The sequence below is a fragment of the Petromyzon marinus genome, chromosome 19 (assembly GCF_048934315.1).
Source record: "Petromyzon marinus isolate PM22_M1 ecotype Great Lakes invasive population chromosome 19, UKy_Petmar_22M1.pri1.0, whole genome shotgun sequence".
Classification (NCBI taxonomy): domain Eukaryota; kingdom Metazoa; phylum Chordata; class Hyperoartia; order Petromyzontiformes; family Petromyzontidae; genus Petromyzon; species Petromyzon marinus.
This window is the reverse complement of record NC_133685.1, coordinates 979,194-996,862: the sequence shown is the minus strand read 5'-3', so window position 1 is coordinate 996,862 and position 17,669 is coordinate 979,194. Positions and strand designations below refer to the sequence as shown.

General features: G+C 55.6%; 1 protein-coding gene across 2 annotated transcripts in view; it reads left to right on the top strand.

Annotated features, from left to right (window-relative positions):
- Positions 1-17,669, top strand: part of LOC116943965 (neurobeachin-like protein 1) — a 55,913-nt gene that overhangs the window by 17,513 nt on the left and 20,731 nt on the right. The window contains exons 7-25 of one of the 2 annotated variants that reach the window (XM_032957351.2): positions 2,882-2,967; positions 3,209-3,503; positions 4,070-4,176; positions 4,971-5,048; positions 6,557-6,640; positions 7,936-8,034; positions 8,669-8,911; positions 9,457-10,097; positions 10,254-10,386; positions 10,568-10,690; positions 11,213-11,645; positions 12,018-12,109; positions 13,048-13,140; positions 13,307-13,433; positions 14,345-14,478; positions 14,626-14,782; positions 15,103-15,205; positions 15,953-16,103; positions 17,025-17,195. In XM_032957351.2, the coding sequence (XP_032813242.2) occupies positions 2,882-2,967; positions 3,209-3,503; positions 4,070-4,176; positions 4,971-5,048; positions 6,557-6,640; positions 7,936-8,034; positions 8,669-8,911; positions 9,457-10,097; positions 10,254-10,386; positions 10,568-10,690; positions 11,213-11,645; positions 12,018-12,109; positions 13,048-13,140; positions 13,307-13,433; positions 14,345-14,478; positions 14,626-14,782; positions 15,103-15,205; positions 15,953-16,103; positions 17,025-17,195 (3,350 nt within the window). The remainder of the gene's footprint in view (positions 1-2,881; positions 2,968-3,208; positions 3,504-4,069; positions 4,177-4,970; positions 5,049-6,556; positions 6,641-7,935; positions 8,035-8,668; positions 8,912-9,456; positions 10,098-10,253; positions 10,387-10,567; positions 10,691-11,212; positions 11,646-12,017; positions 12,110-13,047; positions 13,141-13,306; positions 13,434-14,344; positions 14,479-14,625; positions 14,783-15,102; positions 15,206-15,952; positions 16,104-17,024; positions 17,196-17,669) is intronic. The other variant, XM_032957352.2, reaches the window with a different exon arrangement.

Sequence of the window (17,669 nt, the reverse complement as noted above, 5' to 3'; positions counted from 1 at the left end):
GCGGGACATGATTGGCATTGCTCGGTAGTAGTGAGAATCAATTGTATGTCTACGTGACTTTACCGAAAGAACCAAAGAATATACTTTATTTCCATTGTACTATTACATGAGCACGTAATTTTATGATTTTGTAAGCTATCAATTCTTGCCATCATCTTCATCATCATCGCTTTATTTGTACAAAAAGCAAGCTTTTCAGTCTTGAAATTACCAACACTTCCTGAAGCTATTGAATAAGATTCAGGAGACTCAATGTTGCTTTTCTGGAGACACAAATGACAACATTGAATAAGCAGCCTTCCGTGTGAAAATAAACCTCGTGTCGCATTCATGAGTGACAGATCCAGGGAGAGGCTTGGCACAGTTGCTGCCCTGGTCCGTCCTGCGCAATTAGGGGTTACGCGAAATGACGGAAGGTTATTGGTAAATGTCGCAACATGCAAATGTGTCGTGTTGCAAGGATTGCAAATAGCCGTTGCGGTGCCGGAGACAAGAGCGGTATCGCCCCCCCCCGCCACCCGTCCCTGTGACTTGCAGCTCTGAGTAGATTCTAATTTAAACAAACGTGTTAAAATAATGCTAAATATATGCTTGTTTAAAAGGGCATAAATGCCAGGAATGATCTTGGTGGCGCTTGCCTTCCTGCGCTTGTCCTCTGCGTCATGCCTTGGAGCAGCAAAGCCACCCACACATGCGATGATCCGACGCTGCCTCTTTAAATCCTCGACACGTTCACGCGGTCGTACGTGCTGCGTCTCAGCCCTGTTGGGAACAATTACATCGGCATCCACGAGTTCACTCCACACCAGCGATGTACTGACAAGCGTTGTTCACCGAAATAGAACCGTGCGTGGGTTTAGTGTCGCGTCGTGCCCACGCGTGTGAGTCGTCCATCTCTCGCGCGCGTGCGTCAGCGCATGCCAACCCAAGCGAGGTATGGTCACAACCGACGAACCGCTGATGTGCCCGGGGGGAACTCGGTGGGGGGGGGGGCTGAAGTCTTCTGAGAGAACAGCCGGATCGCTCTAGCGGGAGACTCAAAGCTTTGTGCTGAATTCTGCAGGAGCTCCCAGCTGTTTAGTTAGAGGGCTCCGTTGACGAGATGTTACAACGCCCCTAAGCTGAGCCTGTAAACAAGCAAAATGCACAATTCCCCCAGGGTCCATGGGCACAGTCGTAGGGGCTGCCCCGCATTGTTTCTGTAGCTGGGATCGGTTATAAAAGCTCGTTGACGCAGACGGCGCCTATTTAGGTCGATGTCTCCACCGCCGACGAGTCGTCGTTACAGCCTCCCCTGTGCCGAGCCTGTAAACAAGCAGGGAGGGCGCAGGTCTCCCACGGCCGGCGCTGTCGGGGAGGGGTGAGTTCGCCCCGCGTTCATCCGCGTTGTTTCTGCGGCGGGCGGTTTACGAGCTCGGCCGCACAGACAGGGGCGGCGTGGGAGGGTGTGTGGGGCAGCGGTCTGTGGTCTGCAGGCCCTCAGCACCGTGACGCAGCATTGTGGTGTTGAGGTCGCGCTGTGAGCCGGAGAGCCGGAAGAGATGAGAACCCTTCCTCTCTGTTCCTCGCAGGCTGAAGCAAAATGCGTGCGCTCGCTCCTGTTTACAGAAAGCGAAATACGCATAATGTTTGTAAGGAATTGTGGTGCAATGGAGTTTTAGAGTGGTCGTGTTTGGTGCGCAAGGCACGTTTGTAGATGCATCGCGACTGCTGCTGACGTTGTTGTTCCAGCACTCGGGCTCCACAGGAAGTGGTTTTTGAGGTGGTCTGCAATGCAATCTTTTCCCGGCACTGTAGCCCAGCCAAGAGCAGACGTTTCCTCTTCAGTGTTTATTTCACAGTGAAATTATCACATTAACCGAGACATTGACTTTCACGGTTTTGAGCAGAATGAATGGAGGGCATTGTGCCTGCATTGCTGTATCCACTCTGTCAGGTTCAGAGGGAGGAAAATGAGCCATATGTAAGGTGCCTTCTCCTAATGCCACACCACAGGGCTAGTTTTTGTGTTTTACCAAACATTAATCATCATTATCGGCCATGACCTATCCACTGTTGGATGAAGGGGCCTCCAAGCCATCACAATCTCTCACTGTCCGGTGACGTTGTGACCCGTCTAGCACCTCCACACAAGCTGATTTCATCGCTTCATCGCTGCAGTAGATGTCCTCTCAAGCATGTTCCCTCCTTTGGATGCCACTGCTGTGTTAGTCTCGACCACCGGCCATCATCTCCCCTTGCGACGTGTCCTGCCCACGCCCGCTCACTTTCTTCAGGCAATGTAATGTCTCTAATTTGGACATGCTTCTTAAGCCATGTGCTCCCCTGTCTCTCAGCAGAATTCCAAGCGTGCGGCTCTCCATGCTTCCATTGTCTTTGTCAGCATGCATGTGCTTTTGGGAAAAGAACACGCAAAGGATTCCATCAAAACAGCGCGAAAGTGATTGCTTTTTACCAAACGTGCCATTTGAATAGAAGGTTGGGGTTGTGAGAACGAGACTCGCAGAAGCCCTCGGTCAAATAATTCATCGATTTTAAAGTCCTTAATCACACAATACATGCATCGAATGATACATATAAAAATAAATTCAACTTTTTACCCGCACAATATTGGCCCGCTCCCGTAGAGAGCACAGATCAAGATGTCACCATTGGCCAAAGCCGATCGTGCCACCACACCTCGCCAATACTCTCTACCCTCCCATCAGATCCAAAAGCAGCAAGCGCTGCTGCTGTCACTTCATGTACGCTGTCGTGCATTGATTCACGCACTCCTTGCATGCCCAGCTGAGACGAGAGTCCCACCGTGCTTAGCGGGGTTGGGCCGCTTTGGCCCCCGCGAACGCCGCGTGCGTCACCGTGCGTCGTCTGCGGGTGTCAGAATGTTTCCAGGAGTACACGCACCTGCCTGGCAAGCTGACGGACCAACTGCTGCACCTCTTCGGGGCCGTCATCGCGGGCAACCAGGTGAGATGCCCTCGAGATTACTCCGCCTGACTGCAGTGAGATTTGCGATCATCTTTGTCAACACTTTCAAACCATCCGCGCGTGTGACATCGTCTCGCTTGCATGGCTTGAAAGTCAACGTGATTATTGCTGGTTAGATATTCTGCAGACAAACGCGTGTTGGTGATCGTTACAAAATCTATGCGTGTTCACTATTTTTCTTCCTTGTAACGAACACCGACGTGATCGATTTTTCTCTCAGCGCAACGCACTGCAGGCGATCTCCCCGGCCACCCTGGAGGTCCTTATGCGGCTCCTGGTTGATCCAGCCATGGCGGAGTCCTCGGGGTCCGTGGCCCGGGGGCGTCTCGGCCTCACCCTCAAGTGCCTGACAGAAATGGTGCAGGCGCTGCACACGGGCAGCCCGGACCAGCGGCAGGTGGAGGTGGCCTCTGTGCTGGATGGGTACTTCAAGGTGCTGAACGCTGAGGGCGTCGCGATGCCCGGGTCCCTCGCGTGGAACGATGGGCTGGTGGAGCTGCAGATGCACATGCTGAGTGAGTGCCGTGCTCCGTGACGGGTCTTGATTGCCTGCGTGGTCTGCGGTTATACCGGCAGGGTGGCTGAGCGGGAGAGTGGGCGACTCGCAAGGTTGCGAGTTCGCATGCTGGTCGGGGCTTGACTCAGCCCATTGTCCCTTCAGGGATGATCAAATAAACAATATTCTGTGAAGAGGTAACCAGTGGTTATCCTATGGCGAGACTCACCGCCACCATATAAATGTGGAATTTGTTTGTACCACTGGCTCAGGGCTGTAAACAGGTCATGAGCACCAATGCCTCGGTGCTTATATGAGCACCTCCCATCATGACCCCAACTCTCAACTTTAAAATGTTCAACTCGGCGATTTAAATCGTCTCTTGAGGTGGCCATGTTGCATAGAGGAGACGGAGCGATGAGATCGGCTCGTGTGCAGGAGCCGGGTTGATCATTGCATCGCAGGACGATGAAGGATGGTGGTGACTTGGAGAGGCTTTCCTCCAGCAGTGGATTGGTCATGGCTGATGATGACGACGATAATAATGTTGACGACAATGGCTCTTGACATTGTGTTATTGCGCAGGATCCATCCCGGAAATGTTAGCCTGCTCAGACCGGCCTGTGCTGCAGGCCAGCTTCCTCAACAGCAACTGCTTCGAGCACCTCACACGGCTACTCCACAACAGCAAGGTGTGCGGCACGTAGCGGCGCGTGACACGGCGCAGCACGGCAAGGCCCAACACGGCACGGAACAGGGCGCACGGCCAGGCCCCGTATTGCGTGACACAGCACAACCAGGCACGGAGTGGCACGTCACAACACAGCGTGACATGGTCTAGCACGACACAGGCACGTTACAGCAGGGTTCCTCACGGCGCACACGTCTTACGTGGCATATACATCGTGCGCAGCGAGGCTCCGCACGTACTACGACATCATCGCATGGCATGACGCAGCATGACGCATCGTGACTCGGCAAAGCGGGACAGTGTGGAAAAGCTTGACGTGTGGGTACCGCACGGCAAGGCCACAAACGCAGGGTGGTATCGTTTAGCTTGTGAGCTCGGCAGAGCTGGAGAGGGCCAAGGCCCGTGACCTCCATTGGCACGTGCGGATGCCACGCTCGGATGTGCACAGAGGCCGGTAATAAACACCGCCGCACACTCTTCAATGTGTAAAGACCACAGTGGAAGTGCACGCGCGTTAGATGTACGTCTAAAACTCACCCCCGTGAATCGGACTCGTGCATCGCAGACGACGGGATGTCCCCATTGCTCCCTTGGTTGCGTTTTATCGGTTTCAGGGCTCGCGCCGATATTCCATCCGTTGTGGAGGATGCGACGTGGCGGGGTTTGGGCTGGCCCTGTGTCCCCCTGCGCACCCCCTGGCCCCCACACCCCCACCCCTTGCTCCCCCAACTGCCGTCCCTCTCTGTCCTCACGAGCTCACGTCCGTGTGTTGCCCCGTGTCGTCTGCCCCGACAGCTCTTGTTGAGCGCTAGAGCCAAAGCGCCAGGCAAGAGCGAGAAAGAGCTTGCCAACAGCAAATTGCAGTTGGAGCAGGTACTCGCCTCCCTGCGAGCGTCGGGGTGACCTCTGAACTCCGGCTGTCCAGAGCCTGCTGCCCCCTGTGCTTCTCTGGGTGTGCCGGTGCCTCCTCTCGCTTGATCACGCTTCGCCCTCCCCCTACCCTGGGAAAACCCCCCCCTCCTTTCCCAAAAGCCTTCCCCCCCCTCTCCCCCTCCATCGTGACTCATCCTGGTGCAGGGCCCTTTTTGTCCGTCTCTCTAGCGGTAGCGTTTGTATTTTTGTTTTTTGCATGCGTTTTTGTGTTGTCGACATGGCCGATTTGAATAAATCTTGATGTGTGTAAATCGATGCACGCAAATCTGATATGCTCTGGAAAGTCGGCGTGGGCTAGAGCTGTAAATCAGGTGAAGTGTGAAATGGTTGTAATAGAGTCTCCATGACACCAACTGGAACCATGAAACTCACTGAGAAAGTCTGTGTCAGCCCACTGTCCCGGGTCAAGAGGTCAGACGTAGCCTAACCCTCGACCCCATACGGTTACATTCTTCCTACACGTTACGTGTTATAAAACTGGTTGTTACGATCACAAATATTAACAGACTTTTAAACATTTTACGTGAAATGCTTACTCCTTTGGCTTTGTTTTTCTTGGTTTCAACCACAGTGGCCATTAGAATCTGGTGGCTGGTCACGAAGATTAAACCACCACCAGTCTTTGGCTGAAATCATGCAGACTGGCCGGTATTTGTATCAGATTCAGTTTGATTTGCATGAGGCTGCACGTTTAACAACAGTGTTGCGGGGTTATTTTCTTTTGCAGTCGACAAACATTTTCAGAAACCACGCGCCGGTCTGTTAATCTCAGTTCCGTTGGTCACTGAACAAATTTCCCAGCTGCGAGTTTTGCGATGCATCGAGTCTGCTCTGTGTGGTTTTCTCATCCAATCGATTGAAATTGAACGTGTGCGGAGGAGGCGACGCTGAGGGCTCGTACACACCACGGCCGGCGTCTCTGGCCATCGGGCCCCAAAGGCACGCTTGGGTGGACCCGCGACGATTTTACATTTTTGAGCCTCTACCAACCAAACCTCGTCCACGCCTCTTTTTAAGCGTTCATTGCCAAGCGATGCCGCAATATCGCCCGGCGAGCGACGTGTTTTCAGCTACACTCAAACACCGCAGCACATTTAGTGCACGATTGTCAGAAAGTAGAAGAACTGTTTAGAGCCACTAACACAGTGACAGTTGTTACCACTTGTGCCATAGTTTAACGTTGAATTCCTGAGCTGCCGTGTTAATCCGTGGTGTGTACAGAACCTCAGCCTGGGTGGCCTAATCTCTCTTTTCAAACAAATTAGATGCAGTTTGTTGACATCGTTGTTCTGAGCATGACACGTTTCTGATTGTAGTGTATGCTGCTGCACGTGTGTGTTAAGCGCGCATGTATGTGCGTGCGTATATGCGTGCGTGTGTTGCATGTGTTCCCGTGTGTGTGCGTGCATTTGTGTGCCTCCGTGCGCAACCTGCTGATGCCTGCGCAGGGCCCAGGCAAGCATACGGACGCCCTGACGGTGCTCACCATCCGCGTGCTGACGTGCGTGATGCACACCTCGCCCGCTGCCAAGGTGAGCCACCCACACGGTGCGGGAAACACACACGGTGGGGCGTGGGGGCGGGCACACACAGCAACGATAGCTGCTGTGAACAGCACTCAAGAGTGCGAACGTGCTGGTCTAGCTGTACAATGAGAGACACACCCATAGACTCTCTCGTACGACAACCACAACAACTGCCATTTCTTGGCGGCGGTGCCGTCATGCCGTTTGTGCCAGGCTTGATGTACTTTGAGACTGTTGTGCGATGTGTCAAAGGATCACGAGCAAGAGGCTGCAGGTTAGGCCCAGGTGTTATAGTTTAACTCGCTTAGATGACGTGAACATCGCTCCTCCACCCTCTTTCGTTGCTGGAGCACGACTGCCTCCAACTGCCCAGGAGCGTCCTTCGTGAGCCTCCCCCACAGAGGGCGATCTTGACACCACTTTTTGTGGAAAGTGCCATGAGCAAGCACCACAAAGACAAAGGTCCCCCGTGTAACCTTTAATGGACTTTAGGGCCAGCACTGTACACAAGGGTGTGAGGAGTGTAGTCACAGCAGTGTAGGAGGACACGACAGCAATTATTGCTGCTGCGTTCCCAAACCTGTGTGAGATTGCCCATTGCAGAGCTGTGTCTTGGTGGGTTTGTGGAGTGTGCGCAAGCTGTGCATCCGTTAGCGTTGATGGCGTTTTATGAGACTGTTTGCTCAGTATCTCCGTGACCATTTTTTATTGTCTCGTGTAAATGTAACGCGATAATGTTCAGCTGTCTCGCAAACAATTATCAGCTGGGTTGGGCTGCCCGCCCACTGCCGCATGGCTGGAGGAACTTTCTGTGAAACTCTACGTTCTGTTCTGTTGCTTCCATCGCACTGCTGGCATGACAGTCGGTTGTTATTGTTGATGCTTGGAAAACGATTTTGTCATTTTGTCACGATTACACTGCTGGTGTCGTGTCAAAATATTATTCGGAAATCTCGCAGAGCGGCGCGACCCTTCTTGTTAATGAACGGTCAGCTGAAGCGAATCTCGCGGAGCTACCTCTCGGAACCATTCAAGTGACCTCTGGTCCTTAAGTAGTGGGCAGCACTTTCCGGCATGCCCTGCCACCATGGGTAACAGTCACCGTGGGAGGGCTCGGGGTTCGAATGTGAGTTTGCGTTTTTGTATTTCCAATACGTGCATAAATCGTTTTGAGGCGAATAATAAATGAAAATTCCTCAACCTTAAATCGACTGGGTTTTGGGACACTTTTCAAAACCCCGTGTCATCGTTCCCACGCCACCACCACACCCGCATCATCGTTGTTGCCGCTGCCTCCGCAGGAGGTGTTCAAGGAGCGGATCGGCTACAACCACCTGTTCGACCTGCTGCAGTCCCTGGGACAGCCGTCGCTTGCGCTGCTGTACGAGCTGCTGGACATGGTGAGGGGTGACCTCCTGCATCATTCCTTTTTGGGAATCTTCACGTGGCTCTCGTGATGGCGACGAGATATATTTCTCGTCCGGCGGACGGATGACCTGGCGCGGACGCGCCTGGTCCCCTCGGCTCGCCGTTCGGAGGAACCGTGGAGCGAGTCTGGAACAATCCTGGAAGAGGACTCCTGTCTTTGCCCGAGGGACCAACAGACTGCAGCGATTCAGAACTGACTCGGTCGTGAAGTGGTTAGCGCACCGCCCTGTCAACATGGCCACCTGGGTTCAATTCCCGGCCACGGGTAAAATCAGTGACGATTATCTGAACTAGTGCTTTGCCCTCCCTTGGGTCGACTCAGCCTTATATATAACTGACCCACCCCTACTGTGAAAAGAGCTTCATAGCTCATTGGATTCTTCCAGTTTAAATAAGGATTCTGATTCTGATAAGAGTACCTGGTGCGGTGTGTAAACATCAGCACTTGGGAAACAATCGCGGCCGGGCGTGGCGCTGGCCACACCCACCCCCTCGTGCGCCGTGCCGGCCTTCTTAGGCACACTCTAAAGGCACTTTCCCCCAAACAGTCTGCTAAAGGCGACACGGGGGATCTTTGCCTCTGTGCGCGCGTGTCTTCGGTCGCAGGCGGTGGAGGGAGACCACAGGCAGGCGCTGAGCGGCGCCTCTCGCATGTACGGGGGCGGCGGCGGCGGCGTGGCCAACGTGCAGGCACTGCTGATGCTGGTGCGCTGGCTGCCCATGCTGGAGTCGCTGTCCGCCCGCTCCTACTTGGCCGCCGCGCTGCACCAGCTGTGCTGCGCCGACCGTCCCAGCCGCACCGTCTGCGTCAATGCCGGCATGATGTCCTGCATCCTGGACTCCCTGCAGGTGCCGCTGCTGCCTCCCTCCCACGCCTGCGTGCGCGCCGTCGCTGTGCACCCCTACACGCATTCAGTTCCCTGCGTTGTTGGTTCTATATCGCGCGCACACACTGGAGGTGCTCGTAGGGTGGCGGGGTGGCGGCGCAGAGGTGACATTTTTGCCCCGCATCAAAAAACCCTGGGTTCGATTGCCTTTCTGCGTGGAGTTTGTATGTGTTCTCTCCCCCTGTTCTGCGTGGGTTTCCTCCGGGTTCTCCAAATTCCTCTCATCTCTTTGCAGCTGGTATTGGCCTCGTAGCACAATGCGAACAAATTACTTGCAAAATCACTCGATCGGGAAACACGCACACACACACAGAAACAACATCACCCCCTGCTAGGACAACTTGGCAGGACCCTCCTGGAAAAAGAGCCTTGCTGGGTAAGCGAGCACGAATAAAGATTGCGAGCACGAGGCCCTGCCATTGGGCAGAGGACCTCATCAACGGGGTCCGAGACGCCTGTTCCCGCGCTGGGCATGCGGCGCGTGAACTCCGTGGTGCCGCCCTGCAGATGGTGGACCCCGTCCGGCACATGGACTGCGCCGTGAGCCTCGTCGGACTCCTCGAGGCGCTGGGCTCCCAGTCCATCCGAGCCAAGGAGCTCTTCTGCCTCTTCAGGCTCCTCCGCATCCACGCCTCCTCCCCCACGGAGTCCGCCTTCTCGTCGGACGTTCCCACCCCCGACGCCGCCACCGCCGCTCAATCAACCTCCTCCTCGGTGGCGTCCAGCGACGCTCCGCCAGCGCCGGCTCTGGTGCCGGTCGGCGTGAGCGCGAGGCTGCACGTCGGCGCCGCCACCGCCCTGGGCACCGTGCTCGCGGTCGGCGGCGGCGATTACCTCGACAACGACGGCAGCCGGGTGGACGAGGGGAGCGCGAAGAGGAGGTGGAGTTCCACGGACGGTTTCCCCGCGGAAGCGGCGCACCCGCTCACCGGGACGGTGACGCGTGCGCTGTCGGCCATGGCGCGGCGCGACGGCGTGGAGCGCGCCATGCACTACTTCGACCTGACGCACGCCATGGCCGGCATCACCGTGCCCGCCGTGCAGCGCTGGCCCGGCAGCGGGTTCAGCTTCCACGCCTGGTTCTGCCTCGACGCCACCGAGCAGAGGCTGGCGCACCTCGCTGGCGGCAAGCGGAAGCAGCTGTACAGGTAGGACGGCGCGGACACGCGGGTCGTGTGTGGTCGTGCGTGGGTGCGGCCCTGGGATCGCTTACTCACGCCAATGCTGGTGGCAGAGAGGCCAAATACCCTCTCCACGTCTTCCCCGGTGTCCCCCCCAACCCCATGTCTCTCACCCCACGGCAGCTTTTTCACGTCGAGCGGCACGGGATTCGAGGCGTTTGTGACTGGCGCCGGCGTGCTGGTGGTGGCCGTGTGCACCAAGAAGGAGTACGTCACCGTCAGCCTGCCCGACACCTGCTTCCACGACTCAGCCTGGGTGCGCCTTCCTCCCTCCCTGCCTTCATGCCTCCACTCCACCACATGTGTGTGCGATGTATCATAGGTGCTCGCTAACAGCACTCTCCCCAACAGTCTGTTAAGGCTCTACGGGGGGTCTTTGTATTTGTGCCGTGAGTGACCGTGCGCTCTGCGGCCCTCTCCGCCCGCTCCACCGGCAGCACTGCGTGGCCGTGGTGCACACCACCGCCCGGCGCGCCCTCTTCTCCCAGTGCATCGTCAACATCTACGTGAATGGGCAGCTGCGCGATACGGCACCTCTCAAGTTCCCCCCAATGGGCGAGGTGAGACGGGAGCGATGGCGGGAGGCGGGAGCGAGAGACGCGGCTGTTCTCCTTTCTGTGTGAGTTTTCTCTTTCTTTCAGTGCCTGTGTGAAGGCCATGAGTGTTTGTGTTATCCCGTCCCCTTGCCGGTTGACATTGGTAACAGGGCTCTTCGTTGCGCAAGGAGCCGGGCTGTGCCAATGCTGGTGACTCCGCACCCGGGCCTCGCTCCAAAACACCTGGAGAACAACGCAGCCTCATGTAGCCCAGTTCTCGCTGCTCTCAAGTTGAATGCCGCACTTCTCTGCCCCAGCGTTAGGTGGACGGGGCAGGGAAAGCAGTGGCGCTCTAACGCACATTGGCACCACAACCGCAAGAGTAGGCCATTGTGTGCCAGAATCAGGGTCGATGTTTGTGAAATTGGAATCTACCCACCCCGCTCACTTTACCAATGAACCAACTGGCCAGGTTTCATCCAACAGTGAATTTGGCAATGCCTGATGATGATGATGACGACGACGCTTTCATTGTTGTTTTTCCAGGCATTCACGTCGTGCTGCATCGGCTCGGCGGGCAACCGCACGATCACGCCTACGCCGTCTCAGATCCCCGAGCCCACGTCCTTCTTCCCGGGCTCGCCGCCTCACTCCTCTTCCTCCACCTCCTTCTCGACCTCCCCGTCATCGCACGGCGTGACGGCCATCCCGTCGCCCATCTCCGCGTCCAGCTCCTCGGTGCTGGACGGCAGCCCCACCAGGCCCTCGGCCTTCCCGGGAGCCGGCCTGCCGCGCCTGTCCTCGTCGTCCGGCGTGCCCAGGCTGGCGCCCGGCACGGCGCCGTGCCTGCGCACCATCCCGGCCGGCACGCAGGACAGCGAGTGGGGCTCGCCCACATCGCTGCGGGGCCAGCTGGGCTCCGTGAGCGTCTTCCACGACGCCCTGCAGCCACCGCAGGTCAAGGCGCTGTACCAGGCCGGTGGGTTTTGCCGAGTTTGCAGCGATTGCAGAGTTTGCAGTGAATGTAGTGATTGCAGCGATTGCACAGTATGTAGCGATTTCAGCTATGGTAGCGATTGCAGTGTTTGCAACGTTGTAGAGTTTGCAATGATTGCCGTTTTTGTGGGTGTTGCAGTTATTATAGATGTGGATCGCTAGACATGGTTGATACTGCTGCAAGCCTTATAGGTATGCTACTCGCTAACAGCACTTGCCCCAGCAGCCTGTGAAGAGTATACGGGGGATCTCTGTCCTTGTTGTTTTGTCTCTGTGTGCTTGTGTGTGTGCGTGTACACCTACCCCTCCAGTCTGGTAAGCTATATGGGGGATTCTTTTGTTCGTGTGTTTGTAGGCCCAAACAACCTGTTCCCATTCAAGCCTCCGGAGTGTGCCCCCGAGCTGACCGACCTCCCAGCCAAAATGTTGCTCTACTACACCCCCAAGGTGCGTGTGTGATTGTGTATGTGTGGGAAGCGGTGTTGTAGCAGTTAGCGCGCTTCGCCATAAACCCAGCGACGCGAGTTCGATTGCCGCTCATGGCCAACACCAGTGACGATTATTTGAACCGGTCCTGGGCCTCCCCAAAGTCGACTTAGCCTCCAATGAGTACCTGGGGAGACAAAGGCGGCCAGGCGTGGTGCTGGCCACCCATCCCCTTGTGTGCCGTACTGGCCTTTATAAGTGCTTGCTAACAGCACTTGCCCCAACAGTCTGTTAAGGCTATATGGAGGGTCTTTGTTGTTGCGTGTGTGTTAAACTGCTCGTCGATGACTGGTACCAGCAGTGTCAATTTCTGTGGAGGAGGCTACAGGGCAGTTGGCAGCTGCTGCCCTTCGATAGCAACGGAGTGTAGAGGAGTGTAGCTCACAATGAACGGAGCGCCGAGCGGCTAACACAGCGACTTGGCACAGTGGCGAGCACATGTCATCCTAGTCAACCCATTACACCTGGGTCTGTTTCATGACCTGTCACCGAGCTTTTGACACTTGATGTGATAGCCGCAAAGGGCATATAGCTTGGCACAAGCGCCGTGGTGACGTCACCGCAATTTTGTTGCGAATGGTGGCTGCTGTTGTTGTTTGTGTTTGCGAGGAGTGGTTGGTGCAATCGTTAGCGCACTTTGATACCAATCGGGAAACTAAATATTGCTTCTCAGCCATGGCTAACAGTGGCAAATAAATTGGCCTACAACGAGTATTTCCTGCAGTGTGTGAACATCAACACTGGGGAGATAAATCCAGCCAGGCATGGGGCTGTTCACACCATCTACTCGTATGCTGTGCCATCTTTAATAGGTGCTCACTAACGGGACTTGCACCAACGGTGTTGTAGGTTATACCGGGGATGTTTAACCGTGTGTGTGTGTGCGCTCATGCGTCTAGGCGTGTCAAAAGCTGCTGTGCCTGGACCTCGCCCCCAGCCACCTGTTTGACGGACGACTCACCGGGCAGACGGTCGTCAACTGGGACATCAAGGTAACGGACGACTTGTTCGTTACCCGCCCATTAGTCGCCCTTCGCTCGCCAGAGCTCACAGAGAAGTGCCCGGTCGCCACCGTCACTCGGGAACCCTCGTCGAAGCGCACACGGAGAGCGTCGGACGTCTGTGCGTTTTGGTTTTGTGCGGCCCCCTGTCATGCAGGACGTGATCCACTGCATGGGCGGCATGGCCGTGCTCGTGCCCCTGCTGGAGCAGCTCGTGTCCACCGAGTGTCCCGCGGCGCAGCAGGACGATGGCGGCGCCTTCTCGTCTCCCGCGCGCACCTCCGGTCAGTCCGCGACGACCACAGAAACCCGTTAGTTTTGGTATTGGCAGCGTTGACGTTGGCAGCAGAGGTTGGCCTGGCAGTCCTGTGGCGGCGCATTCGGCCAGCCGTTGGTAAAGTCACGGCGAGAAGATTATCTTCTCTTTTGAGTCCTGAGCCATCTGTGAGCACGTTGCATTTCTATGGCCACTTTATACCACAAAGCACTGCTGTTCTTATGAAAGTTACTGTCACGTTTGCATTATTGCCTCCTAACAATTGGAATGTCTTGAAGTTAAATTGCAGCTGGGGGTTGACACAAACCATAATGATCCCCGGGAAGAAGAACACATGGATTAGAGAACTTAAGTTAGTGACATCACTTTAAATGTTGGGAAAAGTAAGTGGGCTTGGGCAGGGCACGTCGTTCGGACAGGTGATGGCTGGTGGCCAAGACTGATGGAGTGGCAGCCAAAGTAGGGAACATGCCCGAGAGACCAAGTAAGTAGATCGATCGTTGCATTGTGAGACTGTGAGAGATAGTGATTGTTTGGGGAGGCCTTCATCCAGCAGTCGATAGATCATGGCTGATAATGACGAGGGTCAAGATAATGAGGACCTCGTCGTTTGAAGTCAGTCGTGATTGTTTCTTGAGAAATGCTGGCCTTCACCATAGGAACGTGTAATTGCCATCACAGGCTCAGGACCGCTAAAAGGTCAGTATTAGGGTGAATCTAAATTGTTCTGCCACGACACTGACGGTGTACAACTCCCGAAGACAGAGCACGGCCTGGTGGAGCATCACAGGGCTGTGAGCGGTCAACGCGGTTCCACTGCACGCAGGAGCTCGGCGTCTTGCTCTCGCCAGACTTCCACATCGCTCACGCGTGAACCGCCGCGTCGCTCGCGCTAACCGCCGTGTCGCTCGCTCGCAGAGGCGCGACTAGAGGGAAGCCACGTGGCCTGCTTCCTGCTGCTGCTGCGCAACTTCGTGCGGAACCACCCGGCCAATCAGGAGTCGCTGGCGCAGAGCCAGGGCATGGCCACGGTCGGCGCTCTCATCTTGCAGGTACTGAGGGCACGCCCGTGGTTTGAAGGTGGGCTCGGGAATACTTTCTTGGTTGTTCATCCATAGAGAGGCCCACCTGCAATTAAACCCCGATTCCTCTCTCGCCCCCGTTCCCTTTTTCCCCCCCACCTCCCCACTCCCCTGCAGAGTGGGAAGCGTCACATGGACGCGAGCGTGCTGACCGCGTGCCAGCTGCTGGTGGAGGCGGTCATCGATAGCAACGCGCTGCTGCTGCACCAGGTGTACCAAGCGCTGCTCTTCGACTTCCGTCTGTGGAGCCAGGCCGACTTCCCCGTACGCATAGGTGAGCGCGTCACTCACCGTTCGCCACACGCCACTTCCACCGTGTAAGACTTTGGCCAACATCACCCAAACTGGCTGTCGGGTTAAACCACCACTGTTGGGGGATTGGGGTTCAAGCTACGTACGGTATTCTACCGTGGTCAAATTGCCATCTCGCACCGGCCTTTACGGGCAGGTTGATCAACGTCGGCCCCACCGGGGAGAGAGACAAAGGCAGCCACGCCGCTGTCGACCACCACCACCTGGTGCACCGAGCATTCCGTGCTGATTTGGCGCTCGCTGAGTGGGACGCCTCTGTGTGCTTGTGCCCCGTGTGTGCAGGACACATTCAGTACCTGTCGACAATCATCAAGGACAACCACAAGCAGTTCCGACGGCGCTACGGCGTGCAGTTCCTGCTGGACGTTGTGCGCACGTACTATGGGTGAGAGCGTGCTTGGCGTTACCATGATGGCAGGATCTTAACTACCTCGCCTGATATACAGAGGGTTGTGGGTTCAATCCTGACCCTGCCGCCTGTATATTTGGAGTTTGCGTGTCTCTTTCCCCGTGGTCGCGTGAACTTTACTCCGGATCCTCTGTTTTTTCCTTCCACAATCAACGTCACGCGTTTAGAATATTTGGTTGCGGCTATATAGTTCCACGTGATAAGCCACTTTGTTGGGCTATAATCTGTACCAGGTCGCTTCTGAAAAGGAGCTACATAGCTCAGTCGGCCTTAGCTGGTAAAATAAAAATAGTTCAGTTTAAATAAATAGTTCACCGCCTTGCTCGGTCGAGCTGCGGGTCTCAACCCCGGGCAGCCTGCGGCATGGATCCCAGGGGCAATGTTGACTGCGCGCGGGGAGCACTGGCGTCTCGTCGGCGACGACAAAACACACAAACACACAACGTGGAACGCATCGCTCACCAACACCGCGTTGACGAGAGGCGTGGACAGGCAATCTCTCTGAGTATTGTGATCATAACAACCTGAGGGATGGGGGACCCAGGAGCTGGGGTTTGGAGGCGGGGGGCACAGAAAGAGGCGAATTGCCATGGGGGCCGCCATTCTGTTTGAGGGCCGCCGTAGCAAATAGGTTGAAAATGATTGGCTTTAAAGGTTCGAGGTTGTAGACTGTAGTTGAGCACGTGGAGTGGATTCTGACCCCCCCGCCTCCCCTTTCCCCAGGAGCCGCTCGTCGGAGCTGTGCGCTGACGACCTCAGGGTGATCCGAGCCGCCATCTTCGGCCTCATCAAGTACTACATCACTAAGGAGGTGTCGAGCGACGAGGTGCAGAGCATCATCAACTTCCTGGCCTCTGTTGGCGAAGAAGAGCAGGTGGGTAGGGTGGCAGGGGCACGGGCAACTCTCATCATCTATCAGTGCAGCTGTGGCGTCGCTATGTTATGGTTTGTTTCCTTGTTGACACTCTCGGGGATAAATACGACAGCTTCAAATCTTTATGTATGTAAGGGGTAAAGGCGCAGCCCTACAATATCCTGCTCGGCCAATGGCACAGGGGTCTTCACTCCAGGGAGCTCGAGAAAGTCCCTCTAGAGGTTATGTGGCCGAGTTTTCCACGCTGGTGAAGACGTCTTAAAATAAGTGGGAATACCCCCACTTTTTACCCCACCTCGTGCAACCTGCTGATCGACCAACATTTAGACTGCTGGGTGGACACAGGCAGTGTGGGATCTCATAAAGTGTCCCCATTGTTCTATCGATTGAACCGGCGACCCCTGCATTGCCAGTCCAGGGTGCTAACCATTAGAGCACCGTCAGGGGTCCAGGGTGCTAACCATTAGAGCACCGTCAGGGGCTCCCCTAGGCTGCACAATATGCTGCGCTCTGAGACGTTTGTTACGCTATGTGGATAAAATAAACGGCAGTTGTTTTTGTTGTTGTATTATACAGACACACAAACACACGAATCACCGGCTCACAATAAGTTGCGAGGTCACATCCTGGTTGGTGGCTCTCTCAGTCCATCATCCCTCCAGGATCCATGAAATGAGTACCACTTTGTGTGGAAGCACAGCAGTGGTTGTCCTATGGATAGATTCGCCCACGCCATAGGAATGAAGAATTTCCACCCCTCGCACAGGGCTTTGAATGGGAGATGAGCACCGCTTCGATGCTTAGTTGAGCAGGAGGCCACTCTAACTTTTGACTCGTAGACTCATAGACCTAACACCTGGTGCACCCTGTACACTACCAGCTCAGTGAACCCCGGTGATGTTCACTTGCGCGCCACCGCAGATCAACGCGTGCCTGGACATGCTGCTGGCGCTACTGCGCTCCAAGGGCCCGTCGCCCAGCTACGAGCAGCTGGTGCTGCTGCTCACAGAGGCCGGGCAGTGCGAGGGCCTCTACTCGCTGCTGCTACTGCAGCGCAAGCACTCGGACGTGCTGCGTGAGAAGCTCTTCCGCGTGAGTCTCCGCCACACCACGCCTCGCCGTCTTCCCACCATCCCCTCTCTCTTTTTGTTGTTGGATTGTCTCCCCAGTTTTTTCTCGATTGCACAATTGGCACCACGTCACGAGACGAAGCGTCCGTCCAAATCTCCCGTGGATATCGCAGAGCTAAATCTGAGTTCCCTTCAAGCGACCGCTGGTCCAAACAGCGGAGAATAACACTTTACCACCTGCTCTGCAGGTGGTAAATTTTGCAAAAATTACTTGCAAAACCAAATTTTAAGTGATGGTGACCGGGCTGAGACCATCACCTCCCCACACCAGAGAACACGATCCAGGGTTTGTCTGCTTAAACAAATGCTGTTTTATGAGAATTTTTCCAGAAAGCCGATAGGCCGGTGGACTCTACATGAAAGTTGTATTTGTGTGTGAGGGGGCACGGAATGGAGTTCCGATTCTGAAGCTCGCGACCGCTAACGAGCGAGTGGA